This window comes from Microcaecilia unicolor, chromosome 2 (assembly GCF_901765095.1).
Source record: "Microcaecilia unicolor chromosome 2, aMicUni1.1, whole genome shotgun sequence".
In the NCBI taxonomy this organism is placed as follows: domain Eukaryota; kingdom Metazoa; phylum Chordata; class Amphibia; order Gymnophiona; family Siphonopidae; genus Microcaecilia; species Microcaecilia unicolor.
Genome location: NC_044032.1, coordinates 133,039,162 through 133,051,451, shown reverse-complemented (window position 1 = coordinate 133,051,451; position 12,290 = coordinate 133,039,162). Strand labels below are relative to the sequence as shown.

At 41.7% G+C, this 12,290-nt stretch overlaps 1 protein-coding gene across 1 annotated transcript in view; it reads left to right on the top strand.

Annotated features, from left to right (window-relative positions):
* The window catches only part of ACOT12 (acyl-CoA thioesterase 12), a 93,150-nt gene that overhangs the window by 32,064 nt on the left and 48,796 nt on the right, over nucleotides 1-12,290 (top strand). The window contains exon 5 of the mRNA XM_030193335.1: nucleotides 7,684-7,819. Coding sequence (XP_030049195.1) covers nucleotides 7,684-7,819 — 136 coding nt within the window. The remainder of the gene's footprint in view (nucleotides 1-7,683; nucleotides 7,820-12,290) is intronic.

The window sequence follows — 12,290 nt, the reverse complement described above, 5'->3', positions numbered from 1 at the left end:
CACTGGGGGAGTAAGGGGAGGTGATCCTTGAGTTCCTCCGGTGGTCATCTGGTCAGTTCAGGCACCTTTTCGAGGCTTGGTCGTGAACAAAAAGGGACCAAGTAAAGTCGGCCAAATGCTCGTCAGGGCCGGCCTTCTTTTTTCCATTATCGGCCAAGGCTGGCCATCTCTTAACCACACCCCCATCCCACCTTCGGTACACTGCCGACACGCCCCCTTGAACTTTGGCCAGCCCTGCGACGGAAAGCAGTTGAAGCCGGTCAAAATCGGCTTTTGATTATACTGATTTGGCCGGCATTAGGAGAAGGCCAGCCATCTTCAAATTTGTGTCGGAAAATGGCCGCCCTTCTCCTTCAAAAATAAGCAAGATAGAGGCACAATAGAGAGATTATTAAAAGGAAAACCAAGACATATGCAATCGCCTGAGAAATTGGATTTCCCCCAGGGGATTATTAAAGCTGGTACAGAGAGCTCTCCAGATTCACTAGGGGAAGGGATAGCATTAATGGGGGGGGGGGGGGGGGTGAAGAACCCAGCCAAAGGGAGGTCTTGAAAGTTGAATGAAAGGGAATGTCATATGGGAATGGAGTTACATGTAATAAAAACTGTTGCATTACTGAGCAAAAGGATAAGGGAGGTGAATGTATATTTATTGTTAATATTGTTGTTTACAATAAAGTGTTCAAAAGAGGTGAGAAGTACAAGTAGTGGGTTGTCTTCATCCCCCACCAGGACCTGTGAGGAGAGGTGGTTATCCTGACCAGACCCAATAACCCAAGGCTCAATAAAGGAGTAGTTTCTGTTGGCAGAGCAGTAACTGAGAGGAGAGTCCAGGTGGGTAGAAAGGTTTAATCCCCCCCACCCCAGAGCAGAGCCAGGAGAAGCCTGTTCAGTGTCAGCCGGAGCAGCTTGAAGAAGTGCCTCTCTAAGAGGGAAGAGGACAGATAGGGAGGTCCAGTACTGAGGAGGTGCCGCAGGGAGCCACAGCCTTGGATTGTTCTGCCAGGAAGGATGGGCAAAGTGGACTGGACAGTATTGTAAATATGTAAATACTCTAGGATTTTCAAAAGTACATCTACTCAGTTACTTAAGACCTCTACCAATAACATAGACTGTTGTTAAGAGAATAAGATGAAATTCAGATATCTGCCTGTTGCAGCGTTTCAGTAAACGTTGTTTTGCATTTAATTCAAGCACTGGAGTGAAGAGTCTTCTTTGAAGTATGAATGAAGTTCTTTTACTCAGGGACTATGAGGAAAATAATTCAAAGAGTGGCTTAAAACCCTACAGCCTACCGGGATCAAGCCTGGCCCCGGCCTGCACTCAACTCATCAGAACAGAACTTTTGTTTGTGTCCCTGGTCTCGTGGGCCTGACCCGAGAGCTTAGTCGATGCCCAGGACAAGTGAGGGAGACCAGGGTTACACATACATAAGTAAAATCTTGCAGCGATTATTGAAAAATGCTAAAGTGGCACTGAAGCTGGCACCTTGTAGTAATAACTTCTGAAGCATAATCTTTAGAGGACGTCTAGAAGACACCACCAGCCTTTATGTCAACAGCACAGCTACCCTTTTAAAGGCTGAAAATTGCTTTTTGAAGTCTACCAATAAGTCATTATTATAGGATTCTGGAGTTCTCCCTTACATTTATATAAGTCTTCACTGGTGGTTGTTAATTCCCATGTTACCTCAGGTCGAACTGGATTTATTGGTATTCTGGTTTAAGCAAACATTTATAGACTCTAATGTGTAATAATTCAGTATGTGAAAGATCACTAACCCTGCATGAACTTGTGCTCATCACAATCAATACTTCAGCTTCCGTTCAAAGTTTCATCGGGGTTATTGCCAGCTGAAGCTGAAAATAATTAACCAAGATGAAGTGACATCTGCAGAAGCTTGGGCTTCAAGAGTTCACACTCCAGGTACAGAGAGGTCAGTAAGTGTTTGCTGGCCTCTTTACTTCAGCAGCATTTTTCTAGTGATTTGCAGTATGTTGTCTCAACCCTGTGATGGTTTTCAATGGTCTAGGGAGATTTCTAAAGCAGAAAAATGAGATGAACTGGTTGCCTAAGACAAGTAGAACTTATTTTAATCATTTTAGAGTGCTTCTTCCATCTACAGACCTGTAGCAGTGTTCTACTACTACTTATCATTTCTATAGCGGTACTAGACGTATGCAGCGCTGTACACTGGACATGAAGAGACAGTCCCTGCTCGACAGAGCTTACAATCTAATTAGGACAGACAAACAGGACAAATAAGAGATAAGGGAATTACTAAGGTGGGAATGATAAAACATAGGTACTGAACAAGTGAGTAAGGGTTAAGAGTTAAAAGCAGCATCAAAAAGATGGGCTTTTAGCCTAGATTTGAAGATGGCCAGAGATGGAGCTTGACGTATCGGCACATATGGTGCAGCAAGATAAAAGGAATGGAGTCTGGAGGTAGCAGTGGAGGAGAAGAGTGAAGATAAGAGAGATTTACCCAGTGAACGGAACTCCCAGGGGGGAGAGATAAGAATAGAGAGGTACTGAAGAGCTGCACTTGTAAGTCAATAAGAGCACAAACAGACTCCATATACTTCCTCATGGAATGGGATAAAAGATGCAAATGCATACTAGATGCAATAGATGTAAGCTCTTCTGATCAGGGACCATCCAACACTCACTGCAAACTAGATACCTGTCCCAACTACCTAATAAAATCCGCCCCTGACCGCTTCATAGCAGACCTCACATCACACCTAAACTACATGCTTCAGCAAGGTCTGTTCCCTAAGGAAAATGGCAATAGCCTACTCACCCCAATACCAAAAGACACCAAGAAAAAACAAATGAAATCACTAACTATCATCCAGTAGCATCCATCCCGTTGTTAGTCAAACTGATGGAAAGCATGGTAGCCAAACAACTTACAGATTATATAAACAAATTCTCTATATTACACGAATCACAGTCAGGTTTTCGCCCCCTCCACAGCACAGAAACAGTATTACTCACTCTTCTAGCCAAATTCAAGCAGGAAATAGCAATAGGCAAAAACATCCTCCTCCTCCAATTCGACATGTCTAGTGCATTCGACATGGTAAACCATAATATATTAATAAGATTACTAGATAAGTTCGGGATCGGTGGAAACATACTTAGCTGGATCAAGGGTTTCCTAACCACAAGAACATATCAAGTAAAATCAAATTCAAATATATCATCACCGTGGAAAGCAGACTGTGGAGTACCACAAGGATCACCGCTATCACCAATCCTCTTCAACCTAATGATGACCCCACTAGCCAAGGCCTTATCAAACCAAGGCTTTAACCCTTTCATCTATGCAGACGATGTCACAATATATATTCCTTACAAATCTAACCTGACAGAAATCACCAACAAAATCAAGATCAGCTTGAACATCGTGGACTCTTGGACTAATGCATTTCAACTAAAACTCAACAAAGAAAAAACACACTGTCTCATCCTCTCATCCTAACACAGCATGGACAACCCCACAATCATCAATACCCCAGATTACACCCTCCATATCTCAGACAGCCTGAAAATCCTCGGCGTTACAATGGACCGCAACATAACACTGGAGAGCCAAGTGACATCCACGACAAAGAAAATGTTTCAATCAATGTGGAAGCTCAAACACGTGAAGCAATTCTTCCCGAGGGAAACATTTCACAACCTGGTTCAATCAATAGTACTAAGCCATGTAGACTACTGCAATGAAATTTATGCGGGATGTAAAGAACAAACCTTAAAGAAACTTCAGACCACTCAAAACATGGCAGCTAGGCTTATCTTCGGAAAAACGTGATTTGAAAGTGCAAAACCCCTCCACGAAAAACTACATTGGCTCCCAATCAAAGAACGCATTGCTTTCCATATCTGCACTCTGGTTCACAAAATTATCTACGGTGAAGCCCCGGGATACATGACAGACTTGATCGACCTACCAACTACAAACACATCCAAATCAACACAAACGTACCTAAATCTGCACTACCCAAGCTGCAAAGGACTCAAATTCAAATCAACCCACGCATCCAATTTTTCCTACATAAGCACACAACTGTGGAACGCATTACCAAAAGCCTTGAAAACTACATACGATCACCTAAACTTCCGGAAAACACTAAAAACTAACCTGTTAAAAAGGCATACCCTGCCGATCCAACATAAATGCCTGATCTCTGCAACACAACAAAACTAAAGTACGTAATGGACATAATACAACTCTCCTGTTATACGATGCCCTAATGTGGCTGTGCCACATGAACTTTATCTTACCAGAACATCACTTTGTATTTGTTCACACTGGAGTCTGCAAACGCCTCCCCGGTACTATGTAAGCCACATTGAGCCTACAAATAGGTGGGAAAATGTGGGATACAAATGTAACAAATAAATAAATAAAATAAGAGGAATCTGAACTGTATGCGGAAACGGATAAGGAGCCAATCAAGTGACTTGAGAGTGTTCAAAACACAGCATATTTATTTATTAAAAAAAAATTCTACCCTGCTTAACACTAAGCAGCTTACAAACAGCACATTCATAATAAAATATAAGAAAAACAAATTAACAAACAGACAACAGTATAAAACTCAATTCAATTCAAATCAGTTCTTGTATACCACTAATATCCCCTTTCCAGGGTTCAGTGCAGTTTACATTCTAGGTGAGACAAAAGCAAATAGTGTTAGTGTGAGGCTTGAGAAGCATTAGAGACCATAGTAAAACTGCTATTCACCCCCTCCACCTTCCACCTGTGCAGCAAAAGTGCCTGTTACCTTTCCCCACCATTTCATTTACTGCATATATTTCCAAAGCAAGGAGCTACAGAATAGGTCTGATTTAACTATACTGGTGATGTTATAATACTAACTATATAACATCTACTAAATATAAGAATTACTTCACATACCCGGCATGAGGAAGGTGATGGCTTTGCCATGGAATAAACTTTATGGTGGATGTACTAAAGGACTTTTTCAGGGTAATTCTATAAGGAGTCATCTAGATTTAGGTGGTAAGTATGGTGTCAGCCAGAAAAGCAAACAGGATGCTAGGAATTATTAGGAAAGGGAAGGTAAATAAGACCGAGAATAATATAATGCCTCTGTATCACTCCATGGTGCAACCTCACCTTGAATATTGTATGCAATTCTGGTCACCGCATCTCTAAAAAAGATATAGAGTACTTAGAAAAGATTCAAAGATGAGCAACCAAAATGATAAAGGGAATGGAACTCCTCTCATATGAGAAAGGGCTAAAGAGATTAGGGATCTTCAGCTTGGAAAAGAGACGGCTGAGGGGGGATATGATTGAGCTCTATAAAATCCTGAGTAGTGTAGAACAAGTAGAAGTGAATATATTTTTTACTCTTTCAAAAAGTACAAAGACATGGGGACACTCAATGAAATTACATGGAAATACTTTTAAAACAAATAGAAGGAAATAATTTTTTACTCAATGAATAATTAAGCTCTGGAACTCATTGCCAGAGGTTGTGATTACAGCAGTTAGAATATTAGAGCTTAAAAAAAAGGTTTGCAGAAATTCCTGGAGGAACAATTTGTAATTGCTATTAAGACAGACAATGTGGAAAACCACTACTTATAACTGGGGTCAGAAGCATAGAGTCGTACTACTTGCTGGGATTCTGGGTATTGGTCTAGATGGTCCCTGGTAGAGGAGAGTATAAAGGAGCAGAAAGAAGAAGGGTCTTTTCTGCAGGGTATTGGCTAATAGAGTTGGAACACTTGCCCTGTATATTATGACCATGTACAACACAGTACAGCACCATAACCTGGCAATTGTTCATGCTACTAACTATTCTGTATCTTGTAATTTTGATTACTGTTATTAGTACCACTATGTAGTTTTTCCTTTTTCTTCTTTTAAGCACTTCCTCCAAATTCTATATATGGCGAGTACAGTTGCATGCACAAATCTGGCAATGCGGCCACATTGCACGCTCAACTTAACTGTTTAAAAAGCCCATCGGTGCCAATAATTGGCCGATAATGAGCAATTATCAGCACTATTTGGCACTAATTAGAATTTATGCACACAACTTGCTATGCGTATTCTGTAAAGTGATGTGCTTAAATTCTAATGCGCTGATCTAAAAAGGGGGTGTGGCCATAGGAGGGGCTGGGCGGGGCATGGGTGTTTCTAGAAACTATGCACACTGTTATAGAATATGCCTGATCCGTGACTGGGCATTTATACCAGGTTTCAGTTAGCATAAAATGGTCGAGCCTAAGTTTCATCACAGATCCGGACGCTACACATATTCTATAAACTGTGCCTAATGTTATAGAATACTGATAAATGTGGGTTTTTTCCACGCCAATTTTTTCAGCGCAGTATGTAGATTCTAGTCCTTTGGGGGACTTCTGTTGGTAATTAGATTATGTAGAACAGAGTTTCACAAGTTTAAGCAGGATCTTTTATAATTGTCCCAGTGTACAAATGCATTAAAGCGGGTGCTGAGAAAACAGCTTACTATTATGCTATGTCCCCCAGATTCTATATAGCGCATCTAGAGATCTGTGCCAAAATCCAGGTGTATTCTACAACAACGCACATAACTTAATTGGTTTAACAAGCTAATTAGTGTTGATAACAGCACTTAACCAGCAATGATAAGCACAAATTGTCAATAATTAGATTTTACATTCACAATTCACTATTCTGTACCACACTGCGCCTAACATGCAGGCACAAAGGGGTGTGGTTATGGGTGGGGAAATGGGTGATTCGTGGGTGTTCTGAAATTTACACGCGTAGTTATGGAATATGTCCCAGTGCACGTAAATCTACATGCCAAGATCTACACCATGTTTTTGTCGGTATAAATGGAGGTGCGTTATTTTAGGTGCTGGGATATCAACTAAGCGTATTGTATATACCGTACCTAAATCTAGGTGCTGCTTATAGAATACACTTAGCAATATTTTCCATGCAGATTTTTTAGGCGCTATATATATAGAATCTCCCCCTGTATGTCTAGGTGTTCCCTGGGGTGGAGAACGGGGGGGGGGGGGGGGGGGGGCAGGGGCAGGATTGACACCTATAGGTACATCTTATTTTATACATGAATGAGTGCTGATTTTTATTAGAACGTATATTTACAAAGTTGTTCTACCTCAGAGCAGGTATAACTTTGCATGAGAGCATTTTAAGAATGCCATTTTCTAAAGGCACACCAGTGCATATGTTGCCTTTATAAAAGATGATATTCAAACTAAGCCCCATATGAGGAAGCAAAACTAATCCCAATAATCAAGACCACAAAACATCAAATCAAAATAGTTTTTTGGACTATATATATAAAATCCAAAACCAGAAGGAGGAGGAGCTGAGCCAATGATGAGAGTGAATGCCCCTAGTCGATGAAAGCTAAGCCTCAAGTTGATAATTAAAAAAATAAGGGTGCACTGTTGAGGCTTCTTCACCCTCCATAAAATCCTCCCTGGTTGAGTCCACTTTTTTGATAGATTGATGTCAACTGTTATAAACCACGAAACTAGGAAGAGGATTACTGAATTTATATTACATCCTATATGTGTGCCCCATTTTTTGTCCTTTCTTATACAGAACTAAGTACTCTAAATATGGTTCGCATTGTGAAACCTAATAATGAAATCTGAACTTTTATTTGTTAGGTTAACTTAAACCCAGTAATGCTTCAGTTGGAACAGGATTTTCTGGAGTACAGTCTTGCTGCAGAGCGAAGAAGAATCCGATTGTGCAATGAAGATTCTTTCAAAAAATTAATGGCAGAAAGCCACTTGCTTGACGGTTTGTAAAACACATGTAGCCATCTTAGGTTAGTCATTACTGGGGGGATATTGTGTGTCTTGTAGCAAAGAAACCAGAATTACAGTCCTCATAGAACAGAAAACCTAGGCTAGTAATCACATGCAGCACACACCACCAAAAGTTCCACGGATTTGTGGGCTGTCCAGAGGAAAATGCATAGTGTGTAGGGAGCTTTTTATTGACTACCCATGACACTGAAATTTGGAACTTTTTGGTGTTCTACTCTATATATTTAGCATGAAGGAGTAGCCTAGTGGTTAAAGGCAGCAGGCTGGGAGCTGGCAGACCCAGCTTCAAATCCCACAGCAGCTCCCTGTGGCCTTGGGTAAATCATTTAACACATAAGAGTAGTAATACTGGGTCAGACCAGTGGTCCATCTAACCCAGCATCCCCCCTCCAATAGCAGCCAAGCCAGGTCACAAGTACCTGGCAGAAACCCAAATCAATGCAACACACCATGCCACCAATCCCAGGGTAAGCAGTTGCTTCCCCATGTCTGTCTCAACAATAGACTATAGACTTTTTCTCCAGGAACGTGTCCAAACCTTTTTTAAACCCAGATACGCTAACTGCTGTTACTACATCCTCCGGCAAAGAGTTCCAGAGCTTAACTATTCATTGAGTGAAAAAATATTTCCTCCAATTTGTTTTAAAAATATATCCATGTAACTTAATTGAGTATCCCCTGGTCTTTGTACTTTTTGAAAAGTAAAAAATTGATTCACTTCTACTCGTTCTACACCACTCAGGATTCTGTAGACCTTAATCATATCTCCCCTCAGTCGTCTCTTTTCCAAGCTGAAGAGCCCTAACCTCTTTAGCTTTTCCTCATATGAGAGAATCTCCATCCCCTTTATCATTTTGGTCGCTCTTCTTTGAACCTTTTCTAATTCCGCTATTTCTTTTTTGAGATACAGCAACTAGAATTGAACACAATACTCAAGGTGAGGTAATGTAGCTCCAAGCAGGGAAAAGTAGGGATGTTGCTCCTCGAGTTACATTGAGTGGGTGCCTAAAACTGGCAGTCCTCCTTCCCTTCATGTCTACATAATGGGAGAAGACAAAGCGTATTCTATAACACAGTGTGCCTAGCTTCTAAGGTGCAGGCTAAAAGGGGTGTAGTTATGGGCGGGAAAATGGGTGATTCGTGGGTGACCACGGTTTTCTCAGTCTGACCAATGGTGTTGCAGGCTCCCCTACTCTCTGCTGGTGGAGTTCTGCAGTATCATCAATTTTTATACTATTTAGTAAATAAAAATGTATTGAAAATGATTTACAAAAGAACAAAATAACAATAAAGTGAAAAAAGTAGGAATAAAAACCAGCTGATCAAAAAACCTTAAAATGGATTTAAAGAATCATAGCAGTGGGGTGGGGGAGGGGGATAAGAAAAATGTCTTCAAACCTTTTCTGAAAATACAACAGGGAACCCAATTCTCACAATTCCCCCTGCAATTTATTCCAAATATCTCAGCCAATGATGCTTATTTTCAAAGCATATTGACGTCTCAAAATGCCCAAATAGAAGTTTGTGTGCTTGAAATGTCCAAATCCCCATTTTGCTAAGGCAGAAATTAGATGTCCGATGCATCAGTACATCCAAATAGCAAGAGGCATGCTGTAGGCAGGACTAGGGAGACTCCAAAATCAGGACGTCCAACAGTGATTACTGAAAAGGAAGAAACATCTAAGTCTAAAAAGAAGGATACCCTAAGTTAGACTTGTTTCAGTCATGTCTAGGATACAAAAAGCTGCTCTGATTGAGCAGTTGACCACTGAAGTGACTAAAGTATGACATCTCCTTAATCCCCCAGTGGTTACTGTCCCCCTCTCTCTCCCCTGAAAGTGAGAGGGAATACAGAGAAAAGTTATGATAGGTACTACAAGCTCAGTGCTCCAACCTTGGGCACTCAGTAAACCAGGAGAGACAAATAAGTTCCAGGAAGGGAAAATTTTCAGCTAATGAACTCTAACATTGGCATTCGCAAATTCCATTCGCCACATCCACTCACTATCAATTCACAGAAAACTCACTACACAATTGAATTCCAATTTCGGCAAGATATTGGCCACAGCTTTTATTAATTAAACATCAATTTACAATTTAATCTTTAACACACAAATTTATCACAACTTCAGAATCCCTACAGCTAGATGGTAATGCAGTAGCTGTACCAGTTACTTCCCCTCAAAATAACTTCCCCATAACCCCCTCCATGACCTGCTGTACCACAGGGTAGTGCCCACATCTCGTGGCGGTGCCGCACATGAGACTAAACTTGCTAGGCCTTTAAAGGACCCTACCTTTTGACTATTATCCATAAATCCTCACCATTGAAACATACTTTTTCCCACTCTAAGCTGCAAAACCCCAAACCCTCCTCATTAAATAGCCTATTTCCACCTCATTTGGGTGGGCATGGTGGGACAAAAACCCTAGCCACAACCTCTTACCACCCTCCCACTTCACAATAACAATTTCCTGCCCAACTGCTCCCTTTTTTCCCATATCGCCCACCCCACCCCCAACAATTGTTATCCAATCAATCTTTCCATACATTTCCCTAACCACCGATGCCTTCCTTCCTCCAAACCCATCATTCCCCATTTTTCCACATTCATTTATTTTATTTAACTCTTTTTCTCCCATTCCCTAACCTACCCTCACCTATCACATACCTCTTAAACTCTCTCCCTTCATTGCTCTGGGCTGTTCAGCCAATGTTATACCCTCTGCCTTAAAGCAGAGTCTTCCACAAATGGGTCTTAATAGCTGCCTTAGATTCTTGATGTGATGACAACATACAGTGGGGGAAATAAGTATTTGATCCCTTGCTGATTTTGTAAGTTTGCCCACTGACAAAGACATGAGCAGCCCATAATTGAAGGGTAGGTTATTGGTAACAGTGAGAGATAGCACATCACAAATTAAATCCGGAAAATCACATTGTGGAAAGTATATGAATTTATTTGCATTCTGCAGAGGGAAATAAGTATTTGATCCCCCACCAACCAGTAAGAGATCTGGCCCCTACAGACCAGGTAGATGCTCCAAATCAACTCGTTACCTGCATGACAGACAGCTGTCGGCAATGGTCACCTGTATGAAAGACACCTGTCCACAGACTCAGTGAATCAGTCAGACTCTAACCTCTACAAAATGGCCAAGAGCAAGGAGCTGTCTAAGGATGTCAGGGACAAGATCATACACCTGCACAAGGCTGGAATGGGCTACAAAACCATCAGTAAGACGCTGGGCGAGAAGGAGACAACTGTTGGTGCCATAGTAAGAAAATGGAAGAAGTACAAAATGACTGTCAATCGACAAAGATCTGGGGCTCCACGCAAAATCTCACCTCGTGGGGTATCCTTGATCATGAGGAAGGTTAGAAATCAGCCTACAACTACAAGGGGGGAACTTGTCAATGATCTCAAGGCAGCTGGGACCACTGTCACCACGAAAACCATTGGTAACACATTACGACATAACGGATTGCAATCCTGCAGTGCCCGCAAGGTCCCCCTGCTCCGGAAGGCACATGTGACGGCCCGTCTGAAGTTTGCCAGTGAACACCTGGATGATGCCGAGAGTGATTGGGAGAAGGTGCTGTGGTCAGATGAGACAAAAATTGAGCTCTTTGGCATGAACTCAACTCGCCGTGTTTGGAGGAAGAGAAATGCTGCCTATGACCCAAAGAACACCGTCCCCACTGTCAAGCATGGAGGTGGAAATGTTATGTTTTGGGGGTGTTTCTCTGCTAAGGGCACAGGACTACTTCACCGCATCAATGGGAGAATGGATGGGGCCATGTACCGTACAATTCTGAGTGACAACCTCCTTCCCTCCGCCAGGGCCTTAAAAATGGGTCGTGGCTGGGTCTTCCAGCACGACAATGACCCAAAACATACAGCCAAGGCAACAAAGGAGTGGCTCAGGAAGAAGCACATTAGGGTCATGGAGTGGCCTAGCCAGTCACCAGACCTTAATCCCATTGAAAACTTATGGAGGGAGCTGAAGCTGCGAGTTGCCAAGCGACAGCCCAGAACTCTTAATGATTTAGAGATGATCTGCAAAGAGGAGTGGACCAAAATTCCTCCTGACATGTGTGCAAACCTCATCATCAACTACAGAAGACGTCTGACCGCTGTGCTTGCCAACAAGGGTTTTGCCACCAAGTATTAGGTCTTGTTTGCCAGAGGGATCAAATACTTATTTCCCTCTGCAGAATGCAAATAAATTCATATACTTTCCACAATGTGATTTTCCGGATTTAATTTGTGATGTGCTATCTCTCACTGTTACCAATAACCTACCCTTCAATTATGGGCTGCTCATGTCTTTGTCAGTGGGCAAACTTACACAATGGGTCTTAATAGCTGCCTTAGATTCTTGATGTGATGACAACATACAGTGGGGGAAATAAGTATTTGATCCTTGCTGATTTTGTA